The sequence below is a fragment of the Pelobates fuscus genome, chromosome 4 (genome assembly GCF_036172605.1).
Source record: "Pelobates fuscus isolate aPelFus1 chromosome 4, aPelFus1.pri, whole genome shotgun sequence".
Lineage (NCBI taxonomy): Eukaryota > Metazoa > Chordata > Amphibia > Anura > Pelobatidae > Pelobates > Pelobates fuscus.
In genome coordinates, this window is record NC_086320.1 from 3,475,462 (window position 1) to 3,500,284 (window position 24,823).

The window sequence follows — 24,823 nt, forward strand, 5'->3', positions numbered from 1 at the left end:
CAGTGTGTACCCCAGGAAGCTGATGGTGTCGTCCGTCCTCCCCAGCGGCAGTGTGTAACCCAGGGAGCCGAAGGTGTCGTCCTTCCTCCCCAGCGGCAGCGTGTACCCCAGGGAGCTGAGGGTGCAATCCTTCCTCCCCGGCAGCAGTATGTACCCTAGGGAGCTGAGGGTGCAATCCTTCCTCCCCAGCGACAGTGTGTACCCCAGGGAGCTGAAGGTGTCGTCCTTCCTACTGTTGCGGTCACCGGCCCGCCGAGCCTCACGGCCGTGCCCGACCGGCACGGCCACGCCGACAACACGAGCTTACCTGCTCGTCGGCGAGCCGGGAACCGCTCCTTCCGTTCTTCCGGGCATCACGCCCGAATCAAACATCGCGCCGACCACGTGGTCGCGCCTAAGAGTAGCTCCGCCCCCGAAAATTATACCAACGTGTGCGTGACGTCACGACGTCAACGCACACGCACGTTTTGGGGTCAGAGGTCGCCCTCTGACCAATCATAGCCTAGAGAGGGGTATTTAAACCCCTAGCTTTTCCCATTACTTTGCCATGTCGTGGTTTCAGTTTCCTGATTTCCTGAGAGTGCTATTTCCGTGATTCTGATTTCCTGGTATCCTGATCCTTGGCGTTTCCCTGGTTATTCTGATCTCTGGTTTCCCTGACTTGGCTTGTTTTATCGGTATTGAGTATTTTCTGGCTTCCTTGACCTCGGCTTTCCCTTTGACCATTCTCTGTCTCTAGCGTATTAGTCCGGCCATTCTAAGGTCCGGTTTACGCTCTATCCTGTTATTTTCCTTTTCTTACCTATGTATATGTTTACATAGTTTCTGCGTGCTGGACCACATTACTAGTCGTGACACCTCCCCAGTGGCAGTGTGTCCTGCAGGGAGCAGAGACCGTCAGTCTCACACCCCAGCAGCAGGACAAAATAATGAAAGGTCCCCCTCTCCACCAGTAAAGAGAGTGTCAGGAAGAGGAGCCTGTTAACCCCTCTCCCCAGCGGCAGTTGACAGTCCAGAGAGAGGAGCTTGTTACACCCTCTCTCCAGCGGCAGCCTAACCCACCAAGGGGAGATGTTGAGCCCCGCAACTGTGCAGATGGGACCGTAGTCTCTGCACTTACAGCCCAAGGGGTAGGGACGGTCGGTCCTGTCCCCCAGCCACAGAGCAGTGTAGCCAGAGTGGAGACAGTCGGTCTCTCCCTCCCACAACCAGGCTCCAACCAGGCTACTTCCGCGGTAGTACTGGCACCAGGGCAGAGTACCGCTGGTCTCTGCTCACTCAGCAACCCACCAAGGCAGACTACCAGTCCCCCACACAGCCGTGGTGAGACACCTGGACCTCCTCTACCCAGGTGTAGTAACCAGTTATTGTGGGTGGGCTGTACTGCTGTTTCTGTTTTGTGGGTGGGTTGCTGGACTAACCAGGGCACTGACCGGCAGGAGGTCAGGTACCCTGTTAGTCTAATTGGTAAAGGGGAGAAGTGTGGCGAAGCCAACCTCGCCACTGTGAACTGGAGGAGCCTGGTTGCTCGCCTGCTGCCTTTAGACTATGGCCCTGGGAGATTGGGCCCTTTTAAAAAAACGTATTTGGCCCTAACAGAGTGCATGTCACTCATTCTGGCCCTTTAAACACGGTGGGGCCATTTGGTACTTGCCCTGTTTGAGCAGTGATAACCCCAGATAGCTATGCCATGGAGCCTATTCATATAATGAAAGACTATGGGAAAGACTTTAGCTCCATGGCAATTAAACTGTATTTGTGTGGTCTGCGTGCCATTCACCTAATAATGTGCACGCAGACCTGAGCTATCTGGGGATATGTTACATGTCTGTGTTTGGTGTAATAAAAGTGACTATATATATTTTAAAACATAATCCTGTATTTAGGTCCCCACATGTGTAATGGTCTTTGACCTGGGAGATAATTGGATTACTTCTCCAATTATCTCCAGGGCAGAAGGGAGGAAGCCAGGATGCATTGTGGGGATGTTTTACTTTTCCTGTTTGAGCCAGATTAAAATACTGCCAGCCAGGGGGAACAAAAGATACTTTTACTAACTTTTGAACCCCTGGTCGGATTCATGCCATTTTTTAATGGATTGATTGTGGATATGTATTTTTATGTGATTGATTGTGGATTTAATGGATTGATTGTGGATATGTATTTTTATGTGAATGTGATGTATGGTTTTAAAGTTAGAGTATGTGTGGAAACTGTATTTTTACTGTATGTAATAAATTATGTTAACTGCTTATCTGAGGGGAGGGGATGTGTGGGTTGTACTGTTAGTTGATTGGTTATTTTATGCCTCCCCCTGGGTGTGTCCTGTATGTGCATAACCGTAATAAAAACCAGGCTGGGTGTGCCAGCACCTCAGATTCTGCTTGACCCTCAAACCGATGTGTCGTCTCGTTTTTGGGGGAATTGGATTGTATGCTGACTGCTAGGAGTGTAAGTGGATTGTAGGCTTTTCCTGTTCGGCTGATTCCAGGGTTCGGGAGTTTCCAGAATTTGTACAGTTTGCAGTTCGGGAGATTGGTGATTGCTGTAGCTGCTGGTCTATGGAAAAGGGGGATATCGCCTAAACTGGGTTTTATCCTCTTGTAAGTGAAACGGTCCGTTACAAGCACGATCAGCAATATAATCCACAGATATCCCATCACCTTTCCCAATAACTGGACGACACACAGTATCAGGAGTAAAACTCAAGTTTAATGGCAACATTCCTGCTTTTATGAGATTCTCCCATGCAAGGGAGGGATTTACATTAATCACACATTGCACCAATCATACAGACGTTACCTCCCACACATCTCCTCCCCTTAGCTTAACAGATAAAACAATTATACTGCACATATTTTCTGCCACTTCTAGATGTACCCCAAATACATTGGGTACACCCATAAATGTGGGATCCCCTGATAGCCCTGATCTGGGTGAATAACATATTCAAAAATCAGGGGTTCAGGAGTTATGGGGTTTAAAAGTTAGGTGGATTTCCCTTTAGTTCCACTGAAGCATGGCTCTCCAGACCAAACTTTCCAGCTCAAACCAGTTCCAATTAGTCTGGCAGTGTGCCTGGGACAACGCCCTGCTGGAGAACAATGGGACAGGAAACGTGGGGGAGGGGTACACCTTCCTATTCACAATCTATACACAGTCAAATAAAAATCCATCAGGCCCAAAGACTGTCTTTAAAGGGCAATACCCCCCAGGGCCATAATCACTTGGCAGGAGGTGAGCCATCAGCCCCCTCCAGGAAACTGGGGTGTACTCTGGTATAGGACCCAGTCCGCTACATGGTGCAATGTCAATCTGTATAATCCAGGCATGTAAAACCGCAGCAATGGTAACAAATAAACGATAAATGGGACAGCCAAAACAGGGGTTTCGCTACACTGCTCCCCCTTGCCAATAAGCCGGCATACACAGTCAGATCTATTACGGATCGACTTGGGGATGTCCGGTATGCTCACGGATCATTTTTCGAATTCAGTCTGTCTTGACAACCCATCAGCGTTTCCATTCTGTTTCCCCGGGCGGTATTGTATATTAAAGTCAAAGGGCTGCGGGGGGGCGTGGCTGACCGCCGAGCAAGATGGCCGTGTAAGGATTTGCTCCGGCAGATGGGCTCCATAATTAACCACTAATCGCAAGCAGAGAAAGTATATAACAACATCGAGCAATATGTCACAACATAAGGCAAAGAAATCTATGGCGAAAACTGTCAAAACGGCCTTTTTCGGGCAAAAAACGGCACACACTGAATCTGCGCGGCCCGCGCTCCAAGATGGCGGCGAGGACACAGATGCAGATGCCGCCTACCCCGCAATAGAGGGACCTCGCCTGCAGGACTGCCTCACGAAGAGCCACTTCGAAAAGGCCATGGAGAATATGTCTGCCACCCTGATTAATACCTGGAAAGTGACCGCAGATCAAATTAGACAGGAGGTGAGAGACCTGTCGGGCAGGACCTCCAAAGTGGAACAAAGCTGCAAAGACCTGGCCTCCACGCAGGCCGAGACGGCAGACCAAGTCCTGACGCTGCAACACCGACTGGAGAATATGGAGGCGCAAATGGCGGATTATGAGGACAGAGCGAGAAGAAACAACTTATGGCTACGCGGCGTTCCGGAATCTGTTACCCAGGACGACCTGCCACTCTTTGTAAGAGGCCTCCTGCATGCATATGCGCCTGACATCCCGGCGGACATGCTCTTGGTAGACAGAGCACACAGGATCCCAAAGCCCCGGTACCTGCCAGATTCCACGTCCCGCGATGTCCTCATTAGAGTGCATTTTTATCACATCAAGGAACTCATACTCAAAAGGCATCGCAGCAAACCCAGCCCCCATGACGACTTTCCAACGGTGCGCATGATGGCGGATCTCTCCGCGGGCATCCTCAGGAGACGCAGGGATACCGATGGGGCTTTCCCACCAAGATAATTGCTACACGGAATGGAGACACTGCAATCATAACCAGCCCAGAAGAGGGCATGAAGAAGTTGGAAAATTGGGGCCCACCTGACCCTGGGTCTAGTAAAAACCGGCGTCCCCCTAAACAGGGGCGCAGAACGCAAGAGGACTAACCAATTTGTCTTAAGAACTGTTGCTCATGAGAAGCCGCAAGTATAATGCATAGCTCTGATTTCTAGCTATTACATATCATATATGTTGCTTCATGTTTAATTACCACTGTTTATTATTACCCTAATGATTACTGTGAGCAGGACCGTAGGCTTACTGCTGGGCTAGTGCCTCGAGCCCTTTAGACAGGAGATACTGACTAGACAATGATGTGCTTACACATCCTCAGGGTGTACAGCATACTGACATGCAAGGGTGGACGAGGACCTCCCCATAACTACACGGGCACCCTACCACTTTAAACGTGACTATCACATGTAGCCAGCTGTTCCACGCCAACACACGCTGGGAACCCCAGCGGAACAAACAAGGTCACGAAATACCGGACATTAACTAACTAACGGAGCGCTGCATAGCTCCCACCCCACCAGAGGCCATCTTCACCTACCCACGGACTGTGTGATCTGAACTAATCCACAGCCTGGGATGGCTCACTCAAACACCCATTAGGCATTTAAATCGAAGCCCCTTGTAGGCACTGTCTGCATGAAGCGGGACGTAAATAACAACCTCCAAACCGATAACTTAGCGATAGCAACATACAATCACACACTAGCCACCAACCCATACTGCTAGCAAGACGTACAACAGCCTACACCCACCAATGTACCTCGCTTACTAGGGCACTAGAAACCGTATATGATATATGATCAATGCAACATGTTCTTCATAGTTATGATGTTTTAATGTTATGTGTTTTATTTTTTCTCAAACATCTCTGCACACTCATTTGCTCTGAAATGGAGCCCAGACAGCCACTGACTGTTAGTCTAGACTTCCAACCCCCCCAAGGTGTGACAGAAACACCGGACCTCTCCAGGTCACGACCCCTACCCCTTAACTGTGAACCTCCAACCCACCCGCTCAGAGAACTCACAAACATATTCTCTCACTGACCTTCCGATCTGTCAGGCCACCACAGACTACAATCCACATTTCCTATTGCCACCATGAAAATTTACTCGCACAATGTCAAAGGGTTGAACACACCCCATAAAAGACGCATGCTACTGGACGACCTAAAACGCAATAAAGCAGACATAGTATGCATCCAAGAGACGCACTTTGCCCATAACCGGACCCCCACCTTCGCCATACGGGATTACCCCCACCAGTTCCACACCACCCACTCTTCAAAATCCCGGGGCGTTTCCATTCTCCTTCACAGCTCCCTCACTGTAGAGCCCCTGCAAGTCAAACTAGACAAAAACGGCAGGTTTGTAATGCTACACTGCTTAATAAATAACCATCCCCTTCTGCTGGTAGGTCTCTACGGTCCGAATGCCAACCAACACAATTTCTTACATAAAGTTCTCCACAAATTACCAGCTAACACCAACGCCCAAGTTCTAATATGCGGAGACCTCAACCACACTATGGACTCACGCATAGATTCCACTGTCCCAATGACATCAGCCAGACATATCTCACTCACACGCACCAACAAAGCTCTTACGAAACTACTACACAACCATGGCCTGTATGACATTCCATTCCATCCACAAGACAAAGAATACACATTTTACTCACAAGTCCATAAAACATATTCCAGAATCGACCATATCCTCTTGACTGAGCCTCTCCTACAACAAACCATGGAATACTCCATAGGGAACATAGTGTGGTCCGACCACGCACCTGTCACAATGTCCCTACGAGACACATACCAACACAGGGGTAAACCCCCATGGCGTTTGAATGATTCCCTTCTAAAGGATGCACCCTTTGTACGACAACTAACCGACCACCTTCATTAGTACTTCGAACTGAATGACTCGACTGAAGTCTCCATAGCAACCCTTTGGCAGGCCCACAAAACAGTTATAAGAGGGCCCCTGATAAGCCGAGCTTCCTACTTAAACAAAAAAAAGGGAGAGAGACTATCTAAGCCTCTTGAGACAACTCCGGGACACAACAAATGCCCATCTCCTCCGCCCATCTGAAGCACAAGCCAAATCCATTGCGGACCTTACCACTCAACTCAACACCATAGCCATTCGCAAAACGGCCTAAATGTTAACAAAACTGAAGATTAAATCATATACCCAAGGCAACAAAGCAGGGAAACACCTGGCAACACTACTGAAACACAGACAAACGAAGTCCAAAATTCCTTACTTAGTTGTGAAAACTGGGGTGAAAATCCACAACCCGCAAGAAATTAATGACGAGATGGCCGAATATTACCATACACTCTATAACTTAAAAAATGACCCGGCCACACACCAACCCACAGCCCAGGGCATAGACGAATTTCTTCAAAAAACCACCCTGCCCACCCTCTCGGAAGCCCACATCCGAATCATACAGCACCCCATCTCCACACAAGAAATCCTAGACACCATCCAAGAACTCCCGACAGGGAAGTCCCCTGGCCCCGACGGCCTATCTAACGCTTACTACAAACAATTTGCACAAATACTCAGCCCATATCTCCAGAGATTATACACACATGTACTCAGCACCGGCACCATGCCCCCAGAAATGCTAATGGCTCATGTCGCCACGCTCCCTAAACCAGGGAAGCCCCCAGACAGGTGCCAAAACTTGCGCCCTATATCCCTCCTAAACACTGATGTAAAACTTATAGCCAAGATCCTATCGAATAGATTAGCACCAGTCATCCCATCACTGATTAAAGAGGACCAAGTGGGGTTTGTGAGTGGCAGGCAGGGAGCAGATGGCACCCGCAAAGTCCTCAACATTCTTAATGGGCTGCGAGGAGGGAGGGCCCCAAGTGTACTTCTCTCTCTGGACGCGGAGAAAGCTTTCGATCGGCTTCACTGGCCCTTTCTCCTCGCGGTCCTCCACAAGTTTAACTTCCCTCCCACGTTCATCTCCCTCATCAAAGCTCTCTACTCTACACCATCTGCCCGAGTAGTCAATGGGGGATTCATCTCCAAAGTCAAAGGGCTGCAGCGCCAAGCTCCAGCGCAGCAGCCTGGCATTGTCCCCAGCCACACGGTTCAACCATACTAACGGGTTGTGATCCGTGAGCAACAAAAATGGCTGTCCATACAAGTAGGGCTGTAATTTCTTCAGGGCCCACACCACGGCCAGGCATTCCTTCTCGATGGCGGCGTAGCTTACTTCCCTTGGTAGTAGTTTTCTACTGATGTAAGCCACAGGATGTTCTCCGCCATCGGCCCCGACTTGGCTCAGTACTGCCCCCAATCCAAACATAGAAGCGTCTGTGTGAACAAGAAAGCGTTTAGTTGGATCAGGGGCTGCCAAGACAGGAGCATTTACAAGTGCGTTCTTCAGCTGTTGGAATGCCTGCTCACACTCCGGGGTCCAGGTAACCTGACGGGGAAGGTTCTTACGGGTAAGATCAGTAAGGGGTTTGCTATGGCGCTATAGTTGGGCACAAATTTTCTATAATATCCGGCCGTCCCTAGAAACGCTAAGATCTGAGTTTTTGTTCTGGGGGTTGGCCACTGCGCTACGGCCTCTACCTTTGCGGGCTCTGGTTTCTGCATCCCGCAACCTACTCGGTGGCCAAGGTACTGAACCTCAGCCATTCCAATACTGCACTTAGCTGGTTTCAAAGTTAACCCTGCCTCCCTAATTCTATCTATAACGGCTCCTATATGGGTCAGGTGCTCCTGCCAGGTATTGCTGAAGATGGCAATATCATCCAGGTAAGCACAGGTGAAGTCCTGGAGCCCATCTAGAAGTCGGTCTACCATCCGCTGGAATGTGGCCGGGGAGTTCTTCATCCCAAACGGCATTACCTTAAAATGGTACAAGCCGAATGGGGTGACGAACGCCGACTTAGGGATAGCATCTGGGGCTAAGGGAATCTGCCAATACCCCTTACAAAAGATCAATTGTAGTAAGGTATTGGCCCCTGGCCATCCAGTCCAGCAATTCGTCTATCCTAGGCATAGGATATGCGTCGGATACTGTTTTCTCGTTTAATCTCCGGTAGTCCATGCAGAAACGGGTGGTACCGTCTCTTTTAGGTACGAGGACTACCGGAGGCGCCTAGGGGCTTTCAGAGGGTTCAATTACCCTTAGTTCTTACCTCATGTAGCGGAGAGCTGATTTCCCACAGCTGAACTCCACCAATCCAGAGGATGCAGGAACAAATACAAATCCAAGAGGGTAAATAGCACGATCAGCAATATAATCCACAGATATTCCATCACCTTTCCCAATAACTGGACGACACACAGTATCAGGAGTAAAACTCAAGTTTAATGGCAACATTCCTGCTTTTATGAGATTCTCCCATGCAAGGGAGGGATTTACATTAATCACACATTGCACCAATCATACAGACGTTACCTCCCACACATCTCCTCCCCTTAGCTTAACAGATAAAACAATTATACTGCACATATTTTCTGCCACTTCTAGATGTACCCCAAATACATAGGGTACACCCCTACATGTGGTATCCCCTGATAGCCCTGATCTGGGTGAATAACATATTCAAAAATCACCCAGATTGGACCAGGGGTTCAGGAGTTATGGGGTTTAAAAGTTAGGTGGATTTCCCTTTAGTTCCACTGAAGCATGGCTCTCCAGCCCAAACTTTCCAGCTCAAACCAGTTCCAATTAGTCTGGCAGTGTGCCTGGGACAACACCCTGCTGGAGAACAATGGGACAGGAAATGGGGGAGGGGTACACCTTCCTATTCACAATCTATACACCGTCAAATAAAAATCCATCAGGCCCAAAGACTGTCTTTAAAGGGCAATACACCCCAGGGCCATAATCACTGGGCAGGAGGTGAGCCATCAGCCCCCTCCAGTAAACTGGGGTGTACTCTGCTATAGTGCAATGTCAATCTGTATAATCCAGGCATGTAAAACCTCAGCAATGGTAACAAATAAACGATGAATGGGACAGCCAAAACAGGGGTTCCGCTACAAACAGCTTGGGGGAAAATAAAGACAGTATCCAGGCCGTTTGTCACACCTGTGAACTATAAAACTGTACTGTTACAAGACTGTTACCAACCAGGATTATACTGATTATTTTGTACCTTAGGACTTCGGTACGTGAATGCTGCACCCTCTCCCAAATGGAATATATATACCCCAGTTCGTTAAACGAACAACCGACCACCCAGCTCCTGGCGTGTGCCGCCACTTAACCCCGGTCACCTCTCAAGCTACCGAACGGTCGACCACCCGGCTGAGAGCGTGTGCCACCAATTGATCACCCAAGGGTTGCGGTTTGTGGTTAACCGTAGGCTAATTGACGGCCCCAGTATATATGCGTTCGTGCCTTACCTACCGATGATTAAACTATCGAAAGAGGCACGAACGGGGACCACCTTCAATCTGGCGTGTGGCCTCAATTAGAATGTGGAATGTTGCGGTTAACCGCAGGTTAAGTGCCCCTTCACGGCGGGCTAAATTCGTATCTCGAACGGCGACGACATCCAGCCAGAGAGCGGGAATTCGGGCACAACTCTGGCCATTACTAGTTCCACGAGTTGATGCCGAGGTCCCGCTGCCTATTGTTACACCTGAAAACATGGCCTCCATTTTCGAAAATACGAAATACAGCAGCGGGTTCGTGAGTTTGAGTCGCTATTCGTTGAACTAATACACACGAACTGGAGCTATAAACTGAGTGGTGGAAGTACCGAAATAGTTATTAAACTGTTGAAGTTATGTATTTTTATTCTGTTTTCTGTATGTAAAATAAACGTGGGTTTTGGGCGCTTGGAAATAATTGTATTACTGAAACCGTTGGATTCATTATCTCCAAGCGGGGCGGTAACAAGTTCAAATGATACAGGGTCTTGTGATTGGTTACCTTGTTGTATTGTACCTGTATCCCACCAGGTCCACAGGCGGCTGTCCTTGGACCTGGGGACTTACATAAATTGCCATGTTTACGTGCCAGTAAAGTCAGTTCGTTTTACCCTCAACTCGTAGCCTCGACTCGTGTTGTAGGGATCCGGGAATCCTAGCTTTGCTATAGCTAGTGGGAGATTCTACACTTGCAGGTTTCTACCGACTGGAGCATCGTTCGCCACTCTGACTTCGGGAACCAGGATATCCAAGCGATCCAACCTCCTGCTAGACCGGAGGCAATCGTAACAAGTACACGGGCTAATATTACATAGTATTGTTTAAGTTATGGCAATATTATAATTTAGTGCAATCAATTTTTAATTAATGAAATAAGTAATTTACTTACCCTTATTCCAGAAACGTGTGTGTCCACCGCTGCTTGCTCCACTCCCGCCCCAACTCCTTGGCTGAGATCATCTAAAATAACTATCACAGCCAGTCCAATGTATTCACATAGGGTTGGGGGACGGAGATAAACGCTGTGCTGGCCAATGTTAAGCATCCCCGTGCAGAGCGTAGAGACTCTCTGAATGTCCGCGCTACATGTTGTGCAGAACTGACCCTGGAAGCACCTCTGGTGGTCTTCTAAGTGACTGCCACTGGAGGTCTAACGCCAGGGCGCATGTGTGGAATGTCAGGAATGCCCACCATTAGTTAGTATGTGTAGCTTAATTATTGGATATAATCATTGTAATGTGGGTGTAACTTTTGTGTTCTCTGTATACGTATGTAATACGTCATTTAAAGTATATAGCCTTTGTTTGCTGGTGGAGAGGTGCCTGTTACAGCGTGTTGTCTGTGATAAAGGTACTGGGACTTTGCAGCTGTAAAATAATAAATACACCTGTGTCCGGAGTGTCCTTGCATCATCTCTGACCCGAGAATTCTTCTGCAATACCTATGGAGCATGGAAATACTGTATTTTTCTCTGAAAAAGCCATGTTCACAGCAAAAAGCCTGCAGGGTCAGGATGTAGAGACCAGAACAACTACATTAAGCGGGATACAATACATAAAGCTTTAGTTGTTCTGGTGACTATAGTGTCCCTTTAAGTTCATGTGGATAACTCTTTAAGTTAACTGGGAATTACAGAGCAGATAAGTCCACTTTAAGCTCTGCATTAGAAAGGAATGTAATCATTTTGGGTTATACCATCTTGGCAATGTTATATCCGAGCTATGTCTCACCTGTTATGAAATCTGACTATTTTTGGAGATACCCACATCTATCCAGATGTACCTATGAATAAAGGCTCTTTGTAAGCGTGAAATGCGTTAGGACGTTTAGGTATTTCTGCTTGGGCAATTCAATACACTGTGTATTGAGGTCAGTGGCTGTTGGATTCAAATATTGTTTTATTCTGTTTTGGAATAAAAGCGAAATTTTAATCTAAGCCTTAAAGGCTCAGTATTGAGAATTTATTGATTGTATTACCTATGGAGTTCTTCCACGGTGGATACGGTGTTATGTCTGAATATTATATTTTATTGTTTGTCAAGTTAACAACGTATCTTTCCTGTATGGAAGGGTGCTCTGCTGAGGAGGAAGATGCAGTGCAGAATACTGGGTGTAATTCTCTGCAATTTGTTGCTCAGGTTGAATCCTTGGCGTTACCCAGAGTTTTAGATGAATGTGGATCTCAGCTTCAGGACTTGTTTCTGACATACAGTACAATGATGAAGGCTGTCATTAGCCGTCTGGCGGTGAGTCATGGTTCATTTGTTTCCTAATTCTCCCATTTAAACCCTCGCTCCCTTATCTGTCCTTTACATCAAGTTCTCACTCTTGCTGTCCTTCTTTTTGTCCTCAAACCCGCACTCTTCATTCTTTTATCCACCTTGTTCTCTCATTCATAATTCTCTCATCCACCTTGCGTCCTCGTTCATCATTCTTTCATCCAACTCGGTCTTTCATTCAGTCATTCACCTCGAGTCCTCGTTCCTTATTCTTTCATCCACTTCGTGTTCCTTATTCTTTCATCCACCTCAAGCCCTCATTTCTTATTCTTTGATTCACCTTAAGTGTTCTTTTATTCTTCTGTGCTCATTGAGCCCTCACTCCTCTCTCCTTGTCTTAATCCACATAATCCTATTTTTCCTAGGGTGGATCCTGTCCTAATTTGAGGGTTCTGGAACTAAACACAGAGATGAAACAGGGATCCGATGATTTATCATTTTGCATTGAATCGTTGCAAACTGGCTGTCCCAAGCTAGAGGTAACTACAAAACAGTGGTGGAGGTTTCTTGGTAGTAGAGACCCTTCCCCTAATAGGGATCCATGCAACATGAAACAGCATTCCTTATTTGCATGCAAAACATGTTTGGGAAAATGTAACATCACCTTCTTAAAAACTGCTACAGTCCTAGCTCTCTGATACAGGTTTTACCCCCTCCAGCTGGTTTTGCAGACAGAGCCAACTGCTACATGTCCTACATGACCAGCCAACTGCTACATGTCCTACATGACCAGCCAACTGCTACATGTCCAACATGACCAGCCAACTGCTACATGTCCAACATGACCAGCCAACTACTACATGTCCAACATGACCAGCCAACTACTACATGTCCAACATGACCAGCCAACTACTACATGTCCAACATGACCAGCCAACTGCTGCATGTCCAACATGACCAGCCAACTGCTGCATGTCCTACATGACCATCCAACTGCTGCATGTCCAACATGACCATCCAACTGCTGCATGTCCAACATGACCATCCAACTGCTGCATGTCCTACATGACCATCCAACTGCTGCATGTCCTACATGACCAGCCAACTGCTGCATGTCCTACATGACCAGCCAACTGCTGCACTTCCTACATGACCAGCCAACTGCTGCACTTCCTACATGACCAGCCAACTGCTGCACTTCCTACATGACCAGCCAACTGCTGCATGTCCTACATGACTAGCCAACTGCTATAGACTAAGTCCTACTCTATAGGTCCAACAGACCCAGCTAACTGCCGCATAACTGGCCAACTGCTGCATGTCCTACATAACTGGCCAGCTGCTGCATGTCCTACATAACTGGCCAGCTGCTGCATGTCCTACTAAACTGGCCAGCTGCTGCATGTCCTACTAAACTGGCCAGCCGCTGCATGTCCTACTAAACTGGCCAGCCGCTGCATGTCCTACTAAACTGGCCAGCCGCTGCATGTCCTACTAAACTGGCCAGCTGCTGCATGTCCTACTAAACTGGCCAACTGCTGCATGTCCTATTGAACTGACCAACCCACTATAGACTTAGTCCTATTGTATAGGTCCAACAGACCCAGCCACCAGCTATATGTCCTATGTAGCGGGCCTGCCGACAACCTGACCGGTTGTCCTTGCTCAGCCATGTCTTGTCCCTGGAAGGGAATCAGCTATAATGCAGAGAAACCAATTTCTCACCCAGTAACCGAACAACACACAGTCCTGGGGGTTCAACAACAACTTTATTGGCCACACTCCGCGTTATATTGTCCCCATGCAAGGTGTGGATAACACACAATGACAATGTCCTCTCCCAGGGTCCTCCCCCTCCTAGGGGGTCACATAACAGAACTGGAACCCCAATCCCTTTGTCCCCTCTTCCTGCCACTCCATGCCCCCTCCCAGGCTCCTCCCCCTCCCAGGGACCTGTGCGTGTGACAGGAACTCCAGTCCCTTTGTCCCCAGTTCCTGCCATCCATCCTTGGGGTTTCCCACCTCCGGGGACCAGGGGCTCTTTATCCCAAGAGCCTTTGTACCTAGTCCTAGCGCGGGAAAGTTTCCCGCCTCTCTGAGTCCTAGCCACAGAAAGCCTGCCAAACCGCCATTGTCCCCAAGAGATTATCTCCACCAATCTCAGGGACCCCCAGAACAGTAACTGCCTCTGCTCGTGGCGTCCCTGGGTTAAACCAGGCAAGGGAAGTGTCTCCTTTCGGGACACAAATGCTCCCCCTGGCCTCCGTTCGTATAGACTAACGGTTGCCGCCCAGGGAAGCACTCATTAATTAGTTATTATTAATGTTCTAATTGATTAGGAGGTCCTCGTTCGGGAACCAAACGACATGGGAAGCAATCCACAAATGCTCCCCCTAGATGGCATTTGTCTAACGGACAGGCCGCCACCCAGGGTCGGCACGTTCCGAGACTTCCCTTGCGGTTTGTGGTTCTGTCCCCTCGTTACGAGGTGTGAACGTTCTAAGACAACATTCTAAATGAGGTTTCATAGTGGTCCCCGTTCAGGAGGCGAACGGAACTCATTCATACTGGCTCTACCAAACAGGGAGCAGGTAAAACTCAGGAATATAACACAACACAGGGGAAATACGGGGAATAACACATAGCAATTCACAACCAGGCAGCGGTCCCGCCACATCCTACATACCTAATCCCTACTCACACAAAATGATAATAAAGTGTTTAATTCTAAAATCTTCCATCCATATCTTCTTTAGACTCCAAAATTCTTTATTTTTGTGTTTCCAAGGTTCTGCGTCTGCTGAATCTAGTTTGGTCTTCCAAGTCTATGAGTCGACACTCTGAAGAAAACCCTGGATTTACTGAGCTTCAGGAGCTCTGTCTGGCCACTTCCAACTACTCTTTTGTGAGCGATGCTGTCTGTAAGAGACTACTGAGAGATTCTACAAAACTGAAAATGCTGGATCTGAGGGGCTGCTACAGAGTCACCCCACAAGGCATCTGTGACCTGCCCTGTACCGGTAACCAACTCAAAGTCTAAAGTTGTGGAGTGTGGTTATCAACCAGAGGAGCTCTGTTATCCTGGAAGCCTGGTTATCAGCCAGAGGAGCTATCATACTAGGGAGCCTGGTTATCAGCCAGAGGAGCTCTGTTACTAGGGAGCCTGGTTATCAGCCAGAGGAGCTCTGAAACGAGGGAGCCTGGTTATCAACCAGAGGAGCTCTGTTACTAGGGAGCCTGGTTATCAGCCAGAGGAGCTCTGTTGCTAGGGAGCCTGGTTATCAGCCAGAGGGAGCCTGGTTATCAGCCAGAGGAGCTCTGTTGCTAGGGAGCATGGTTATCAGCCAGAGGAGCTCTGTTGCTAGGGAGCCTGGTTATCAGCCAGAGGAGCTCTGTTACTAGGGAACCTGGTTATCAGCCAGAGGAGCTCTGTTACTAGGGAGCCTGGTTATCAGCCAGAGGAGCTCTGTTACTAGGGAACCTGGTTATCAGCCAGAAGAGCTCTGTTACTAGGGAGCCTGGTTATCAGCCAGAGGAGCTCTGTTACTAGGGAGCCTAGTTATCAGCCAGAGGAGCTCTGTTACTAGGGACCCTGGTTATCAGCCAGAGGAGCGCTGTTACTAAGGGAGCCTGGTTATCAGCCAGAGGAGCTCTGTTACTAGGGAGCCTGGTTATCAGCCAGAGGAGCTCTGTTACTAAGGGAGCTGTAACGCACCCCCAGGCATAAAAGGGTTAAACTGCCGTTTAGTAGATCTTCCCTTCCAGAGACACAGGCACAGTTACTGTAGACACCAATCCACCGAACCGGAGAAGCATATGAATGCCGTAAACAGCTGAACCGGAACCATTCGAATGCTGTAAACAGCCGAATAGGAAAAACCATACGAAAGGTTTACACTCCTAGCAGTCGAACTGGAACAGCATACAATAAATCCCCCCAAGAACGAGACAAGGCTCCTGTAACGGACCGTTTTGCTCACCAGAAGTTAAAACACGTTTAGGCGATATTCCCCTTTTCAGATGCACAGGCAGCAACTGTAAGCACCAATCTCCCGAACTGCAAACTCTACTAATCCTGGAAACAGCCGAACAGGAAAACCATACGAAAGGTTTACACTCCTGGCAGTCAGCATACAATCCAATTCCCCTATTAACGAGACGACACTTCGTTTTGAGGGTTAAGCAGAATCTGACTGTACTGGCACATACAGTCTCTCTTATTCCCAATCCACAAACATAGTACAGCCCACAGGGTTTTACAGAACAACCAATCAATCCATACAATACACACAGACACTCCCTCACAAAATCCTCCCCTCTGCCTGTGATATGATTACTAAACGCAATGGGTAATCTCATTATCACAGGCAGAGGAATACAGTTTTTACACAGAGTCTTCTATCCTGGAGATAATTGAGAAGTAATCCAATTATCTCCAAGGACAGAGGCAAAACTCCATTAAGCACATGGCAGTAAAAAGACAGTAAAATACAATAAAATACACAAGGTTACATTTATTACATAAAATACAGACATTCTACCTATCCCCAGATAGCTTAGATCTGAGCGCACATTATTACCGGATGGCGCTCAGATCACATACATACAGTTCAATCGCCATGGAGCCAAAGTCTTTCATACAGTCTTTCAGTATACGGCTGGGCTCCATGGCATAGCTATCTGGGGTAGCATGGCTTTAAGGACACATTACATGTATGACATGTCATGATTCAATTTTATTCCAGAAGTTTGGTTCTTAAGGGGTTAACAGTCTGCAGAAAGGCACGAACCAGCCTTTCTGCAGGGAAAAAGAACAGGGGCCATAGTCTAAAGGGAGCAGGCGAGCAACCAGGCTTCTCCAGTGCACAGTGGCGAGGTTGGTTCCGCCACAGCTCCGTTTTGAGGGTCAAGCAGGAACAGACTGTACTGGCGCATACAGCCTTTTTTATTCACAATCCACAAACATAGTCCAAACGCCATGGGGTTAAACCATAGCAACAAGTTCCAACTGGTCTGGCAGTGTCCCTGGGACAATGCCCTGCTGTAGAACAATAGACAGGAAACGGGGGAGGGGCACACCTTCTCATGTATTCAAAGGGGCAGAAAAAGTGTTTAAAAATCCAATAAGCCCAAATAATGTCTTTAACCCCTTAAGGACCAAACCTCTGGAATAAAAGGGAATCATGACATGTCACACATGTCATGTGTCCTTAAGGGGTTAAAGGGCAATACATCCCAGGGGCCATAGTCACATGGCAGGAGGCTGGCAATCAGTCGAGGTCGGTTTCGCCACAGGAGCCTAGTTATCCGCCAGAGGAGCTCTGTTACTAGGGAGCCTGGTGATCAGCCAGAGGAGCCTAGTTGGCGAGCTCTGTTACTAGGGAGCCTGGTTATCAGCCAGAGGAGCTCTGTTACTAAGGGAGCCTGGTTATCAGCCAGAGGAGCTCTGTTACTCAGGAGCCTGGTTTTGTTCCAGGTTTGTTAATAAACAGGAAGAAGGAGGGCTTTATGGGGTCCATTACCCTGGCTATTTCCATAGATTATTTTATATTCCTACTGGTAGGATTTGTTGGCCTCAGATTGTTATAAATGGCTGGATGTTGTATGTTACATACGGTGCAGGCTCTTGTTTTATATTTCAGTATTGTTTTTCCCAGGAGTCAGTATAACTGTTTGTTTGCTCACAGACCTGGAGCGCCTATATCTGGGCATATACTGCAGCACAAAAAACCTGATCCTGCCAGGCTCTGGAAGTGCCCTCCTTGCCACGAGGTGGCAGCACAGTTTGCGAGAGCTCGATCTGGCCTCACAGAGTTTCAATGAGAGGGACCTGACAGAAGCTCTGCATATACTTTCAAGAGGAGGAAATAATGAGACCTTGCAGTCCCTCAATGTTGCTGGCACAAAGGTCACGTCTTCTGCTATCAGGTGGGCTGTCTCTAACTTACTAGTCACCTAAAACCTCATCATTAGATGTGTATTCTTTATCGTGCTGGCACGAAGCCTGGCATCTTCCACAGATACAATATAGAAACATAGAATGTGACGGCAGATAAGAACCATTCGGCCCATCTAGTCTGCCCAATTTTCTAAATACTTTCATTAGTCCCTGGCCTTATCTTATAGTTAGGATAGCCTTATGCCTATCCCACGCAATATACAGTTGCAAGAAAAAGTATGTGAACCCTTTGGAATAAAATGTGATCTGATCATCATCTAAGTCACAACAATAGACAATCACAGTCTGCTTAAACTATTAACACACAAAGAATGAAATGTTGCCATGTTTTTATTGAACACACCATGTAAACATTCACAGTGCAGGTGGAAAAAGTATGTGAATCCCTAGACTAATGACATCTCCAAGAGCTAATTGGAGTGAGATGTCAGCCAACTGGAGTCCAATCAATGAGATGAGATTGGAGGTGTTGGTTACAGCTGCCCTGCCCTATTAAAAACACACTCCAGTTCTGGGTTTGCTTTTCACAAGAAGCATTGCCTGATGTGCCTCGCACAAAAGAGCTCTCAGAAGACCTACGATTAAGTAATGTTGACTTGCATAAAGCTGGAAAGGGTTATAAAAGTATCTCCAAAAGCCTTGCTGTTCATCAGTCCACGTTAGGACAAATTGTCTATAAATGGAGAAAGTTCAGCACTGCTGCTACTCTCCCTAGGAGTGGCCGTCCTGTAAAGATGACTGCAAGAGCACAGCGCAGACTGCTCAATGAGGTGAAGAAGAATCCTAGAGTGTCAGCTAAAGACTTACAAAAGTCACTGGCAAATGCTAACATCCCTGTTAGCGAATCTACAATACGTAAAACACTAAACAAGAATGGATTTCATGGGAGGATACCGCAGAGGAAGCCACTGCTGTCCAAACAAAACATTGCTGCACGTTTACAGTTTGCACAAGAGCACCTGGATGTTCCACAGCAGTACTGGCAAAATATTCTGTGGACAGGTGAAACCAAAGTTGAGTTGTTTGGAAGAAACACACAACACTAAGTGTGGCGAAAAAGAGGCACAGCACACCAACATCAAAACCTCATCCCAACTGTTAAGTATGGTGGTGGGGGCATCATGGTTTGGGGCTGCTTTGCTGCGTCAGGGCCAGGACAGATTGCTATCATCGAAGGAAAAATGAATTCCCAAGTTTATCAAGACATTTTGCAAGAGAACTTAAGGCCATCTGTCTAACAGCTGAAGCTCAACAGAAGATGGATGTTGCAACAGGACAATGACCCAAAGCATAGAAGTAAATGAACAACAGAATGGCTTAAACAGAAGAAAATACGTCTTCTGAAGTGGCCCAGTCAGAGTCCTGACCTCAACCCGATTGAGATGCTGTGGCATGACCTCAAGAAAGCGATTCACACCAGACATCCCAAGAATATTGCTGAACTGAAACAGTTCTGTAAAGAGGAATGGTCAAGAATTACTCCTGACAGTTGTGCACGTCTGATCTGCAACTACAGGAAACGTTTGGTTGAAGTTATTGCTGCCAAAGGAGGTTCAACCAGTTATTAAATCCAAGGGTTCACATACTTTTTCCACCTGCATTGTGAATGTTTACATGGTATGTTCAATAAAAACATGGCAACATTTCATTCTTTGTGTGTTATTAGTTTAAGCAGACTGTGATTGTCTATTGTTGTGACTTAGATGATGATCAGATCACATTTTATGACCAATTTGTGCAGAAATCCATATCATTCCAAATGGTTCACATACTTTTTCTTGCAACTGTATACAATGATTAACTATTGTTTTCTGTGAATGCTAATGTCTGTGCAGCAATTCATAGAAAGATATAAGAGCAGAGCATGCTGGGAACTGTAGGGGAGAAAAGTATGCTTTCCTACTACAAACCTCCCCTGAGTAACAGCTACAGTGGCATTTATTGTGGAGAGGGAGAAGACTGTATGATGGATGCTCGGGATCCTGCTAACACATTCTTTTCCTTTATCTCCTTCAGGAATTTGCTCCGTAGCTGCCAGTCTCTCTCCCACCTGGATTTATCTTCTTGTCGTTGTCTTCCACGGGGGATGAAACGTGTATATCGAGGTGAACAAGATATCCACGAGTGTCTAAATGGACTGACTGAGGAGTTAAAGAAGGAATTGGGAGGGGATGAGGAGCTGTATCTGTGACCTTCAGAAATGGACGTTTAGATCCAGTGGAACTGCAAAGGCAGCCAAGATGGGTTCAGTAAGAGACTGAACCTCAGAATATTGATCGATGCCTGATATGGGACAAGAAGAGACTTTCAGTAGAAATGGAGTCACATCTAAGACTGATTAATAGAAAATAAACCAGGCAGAATTGGTCAACAGCTGATATTCTCTCTGAATGGCACCTTGAGAAGAAATAGGACGAACAGCTGAGACAACTTTTCCTTTTGGGACAGGTTAACGTGAAAGTCATGTAATGTTGAGCTGTGGGAGGCAGTTGAATTAATACTTTTTAGACTGGGGATAATGCAGCAGTTTAGATGAGACTCATTGGTTTAGTAAAAATGGGGACGGTTTAGTTGAGACCTCTTGAGTTAGTAGGAATGGGGGTGACAGTTTGTATAATGGGGATAGTTTAGATGAAACTGCTTGGGTATTAGCAACGATGGGGGATTTAGATGAGACTCCTTGGGTAATTAGCAATGGGGGGGCAGTGTAGGTGAGGCTCCTTGGGTAATTAGCAATGGGGGACAGTTTAGATGAGACTCGTTAGGTTATTAGCAATGGGGGGGATTTAGATGAGACTCCTTGGGTTATTAGCAATGGGGGGGGGCAGTTTAGGTGAGACTCCTTGGGTTTTTAGCAATGGGGGGCAGTTTAGATGAGACTCGTTAGCATAGTCACATCCCGAGAAAGCCCTGATCTGAGTGCTTAACATATCCAAAAAGCACTCCGATCGGTTCGGTAGTTTGGAATTTTCATCGAGGTACAGTTTTGACCGGCCGGCAACCTAGGTAGAAGCCCAAAATAGTTCTAGAGAAATCATGGGAACGGCCGGCCTCAGTTCCAGGGTTTTTCTACGAAAGACATACACCGTATCCGAACGCTTTTTAGTATCGAATGCTTCCCCCATTTGGTAGTTTATATCTCCCGAACGCCGTTCGTATAGGTGGTTGGGAACTTGAATGGGCAACAGTTTCATATTCACTGGTGTTTGCGGGAGTGCCTAGCAGTAATAAGCTCCAGGCACTCTACAACCAGGTACCGCTGCCTGCGTTCGGGAGACAAGATGGCAGCCACCCAGGGGAGCCTTTTAGTGATTGTTTCCATGGTGGTTTCGCACTGGATACTTTGTATTCCACAGTCTAATTAGATGTTTGGGTGGTCTTCGTTCAGGAACCGAACTAGGAGAGTTTCGAATGGGCAAACGAACAGGGGAAAACGAATATTACCAAACCAAGTGATGGGGCATTCCTTCACAGGTGGGATGTGATGCAATGTGTCTCTTGATTGTAACCTGAGGGGCAATTAAATACAAATAATTTTTACCAAAAGCAACATATTAATAATTTACTTATAAACTTAAAGGTTTTATCAAGGTTCTCCTTACTGTTTAAATATTTTGGATCTGGTAATTTAAATATATGTTTATTACTATTAAAAGATTCAATTGTTGGGTAAATTCAAGTTGTATATGTATGGAATATATATAAAAAATATTATCTGATGATATTCACACACACAGAGCCTTCAGAGACCGATTAGTTCTTTGTTTTAAGCGGTGATATAAACATTTATGAACGGCAGATGACAAATAAACAGACTTTGCTTAAAATATATATAAGTTTAATAATGCACACTATAAAATACAAAGCAAAAAAACAATACAATTATAATCAATTTGCTGTATTAAATAGGAGTTCAAATCAACAAGTCAATTCATTCACTTGACAAACCCAAGAGTCAACATTACACATTATATAATTAACATGGATTGTTTGAGGATTTGCATCATTTAATTTACAGAACATGCCCACAACTTCGAAGATGTTTTTTTTTTTTTTTTTTTTTGTGAAGCAAACAACAAATAGGACAAAATAACAGAAAATGTCAATGTTCAGTAAGCCCCATTTACTTGGTTCAGTACCACACAGTACCACACAGGCGGACCACCCAGAAGTGGAAGCGTGCAGGCAATTTACCTCCCAGGCTGGGAGCCTGCTGTAGGTAAATTGCCGACCGCTGGGTGGCCGCCGTTCGCACAAACAAACACGTGGCGGCGCCATGTTTTTTCATTCAAATGCGGTCAGCGGTGTGTGGAGCCAAATTAATGGAACTGAAATCGGCTACATAGTTCCACGAACACTGCTGACCCTTACCTTCTCCTACACTGAATTTTCAGCTGCAGAGACAAAGTCCCGTTTGAATGGGACTTAGTCATTTTCTCAGTGTGAAATTGACCTACAGCACAGCCCAAATCTGTGGAACTGTTTGGGCATGAAAAAGCTTGGCCCCATTGGGTCAGCCAGTATCAGAGGCAATCAGGTTGGACTGCAGAGAGGGTGTGCAGCGTTGGTGAGGTGAGCGTCTCCCCAGTGAGGAGCAGCGACTTTAGGCCTGAGTGGCCATACGGATGCCTATGCTGGGAGAACAGCCCAGGTGGGAGTTGGTGATGCAGCTTAATTCACTGGCACCGAGGGAACTGGGGCTCAATGACGCATACCAGGCGCTACGTTGGTACGCGGTTCAGCGTGTTCCTGGAATGGCCAAGTAAGACAGACCGGAAGGCAAGGATTACAATGGCCCTGGCCTATTATGGGGGGCCTTTGCCGAACCGGAGTTCGGGAGTGCTGCAGAGTCACGGCTTTGGGACATACATGGCTACAGAGAAGCCATGCTGGATCTCCCTATGGCTGACAACCTAGGGCCAGACCTGACTGAATTTGCCATCCAGGAATGGGAACTGGGGCAGGATTACCAGTACCTGCTCAGCTCCAGTCAGTCACTGTAACGGACCGTTTCACTTACAAGAGGATAAAACCCAGTTTAGGCGATAATCCCCTTTCCAGATGCACAGGCAGCTACTGCAAACACCATTCTCCCGACTGGAACCACACGAACACTGGAACAGCTGAACAAGAAAAGCAGACATCGGCTTACACTCTTGGCAGTCAGCATACAATCCCATTCCCCCAAAGACCGAGACGACACATCGCTTTGAGGGTTAAGCAAGAACTCTGGACTGGGACACCCAGTCTGGCTTTTATTACAACCAAGTACATACAGGACACTCCCAGGGGGAGAATGAATTTAACCAATCACATGGATGTACCTCCCACACATTTCCTCCCCTTAGATTAGCACTTAACATAATTATACCGTACACCTTTTTCCCCAATTCCTGGATGTACCCCAAATACATATGCTACACCTCCAAAACAGGTATCCCCTGATAGCCCTTATTCAGGGCTATCATATTCAAGAATCAGGTCATTCGGATGAATGGTTCGGGAGATATGAGGTTCCAAAGATTTGACCGACCGCATGGGTAAAGTATCCGAAAACAGTTCCATGCATTTTGGCCCTGCGGTCGGTCACAAACAAGTGAATGAAACAGACGAATTACTTGGGTTATAGAGACTAAGGGGGATTCGCATGAATCCCCTAGTTCGTATGTTTCTTTCTACCGAACGGCGGGTCATTCGGTAGTTTCTATACGAATTTCTGGGAGTATGGAGGTCTCAGCGGTGTTTGCCTAGTCAAGTGTCCGATTTCAGTTCCAGACACTCGACGGCAAAACACCGCTGTTCGGTAGTTTAAGATGGCCGCCGCCACGTGTTTGTTTCCCGAATGGCGGCCACCCAGAGGACAAAGAATACATTACATGGATTGCCAATTACCTGTTTGCAACATTGTTGCAAACTGTAATTGGAGGCACACTTATTCCTGGGTGGTCTGGTTGTTCGGTAGTTTCACTCAATATAATGAATGGAGTGATTCTACCGAACAATCAGGTGAATGCTGCATACATATCACCCAGGTTAAACTTAACACATGAATACATATACAATATTACAGGCAGTACACTAGAATATGCTTCACAGTCTTAAAGGGACAGTAGTCCCAAAAGTCCCAATATGTCCATCGCTGATTTTAAAGGGCCAGTAGCAGCAATATAAATTATTACATGCCCAAATATAGTGTTTATAGAGCAATATGTCCAGGGGCCGTAGTCGCAGGGCAGGAGGCTAGCAGCCAGGCCTCTCCAGTTCACAGTGGCGAAGCTGGTTTCGCCACATTTCTCCCCTTTGCCAATTAGACTAACAGGGTACCTGACTTTCTGCCGGTCAGTGCCCTGGTTAGTCCAGCAACCCACCCACAAAACAGAAATAACAGAGCAGCCCACCCACACTAACCGGTTACTACATCTGTGTGAGGAAGAATTTTGTCCAGGTTCTGGTGTTTCACCACTGCTGGGTGGGAGACTGGTAGGCTGCCTTGGTGGGTTGCTGAGGGGGCAGAGACCAGCGGTACTCTGTCCGGTTGCCAGCACTACCACGGGAGTAGTCTGGTGGGCGCCTGGTTGCTGGAGACTGACTGTCTCCCCTTTAGGTGCACAGCTCGACTGCCGGAGGGGGAGACCGACTGTCTCCCCTTTGGATCCATCACCCTGAGGCTGGGGAACAGGACCGACCGTCCCTATCCCTTGTGCTGTAAGTGCAGAGACTAC

The 24,823-nt window shown here is 47.1% G+C and overlaps 1 protein-coding gene across 2 annotated transcripts in view; it reads left to right on the forward strand.

Annotated features, from left to right (window-relative positions):
• The window catches only part of FBXL6 (F-box and leucine rich repeat protein 6), a 77,013-nt gene extending 55,255 nt beyond the window's left edge, over positions 1–21,758 (forward strand). The window contains exons 6-11 of one of the 2 annotated variants that reach the window (XR_010090729.1): positions 12,062–12,169; positions 12,568–12,681; positions 14,931–15,162; positions 17,830–18,070; positions 20,118–20,812; positions 20,853–21,758. Coding sequence is in view for 1 of the 2 variants with exons in the window: in XM_063450908.1 (XP_063306978.1) it covers positions 12,062–12,169; positions 12,568–12,681; positions 14,931–15,162; positions 17,830–18,070; positions 20,118–20,292 (870 nt within the window). In the remaining variant the exon portion in view is untranslated. Of the gene's footprint in view, positions 1–12,061; positions 12,170–12,567; positions 12,682–14,930; positions 15,163–17,829; positions 18,071–20,117 lie in introns of both variants that reach the window. The other variant, XM_063450908.1, reaches the window with a different exon arrangement.
• The last annotated feature ends 3,065 nt before the right edge of the window (positions 21,759–24,823 follow it).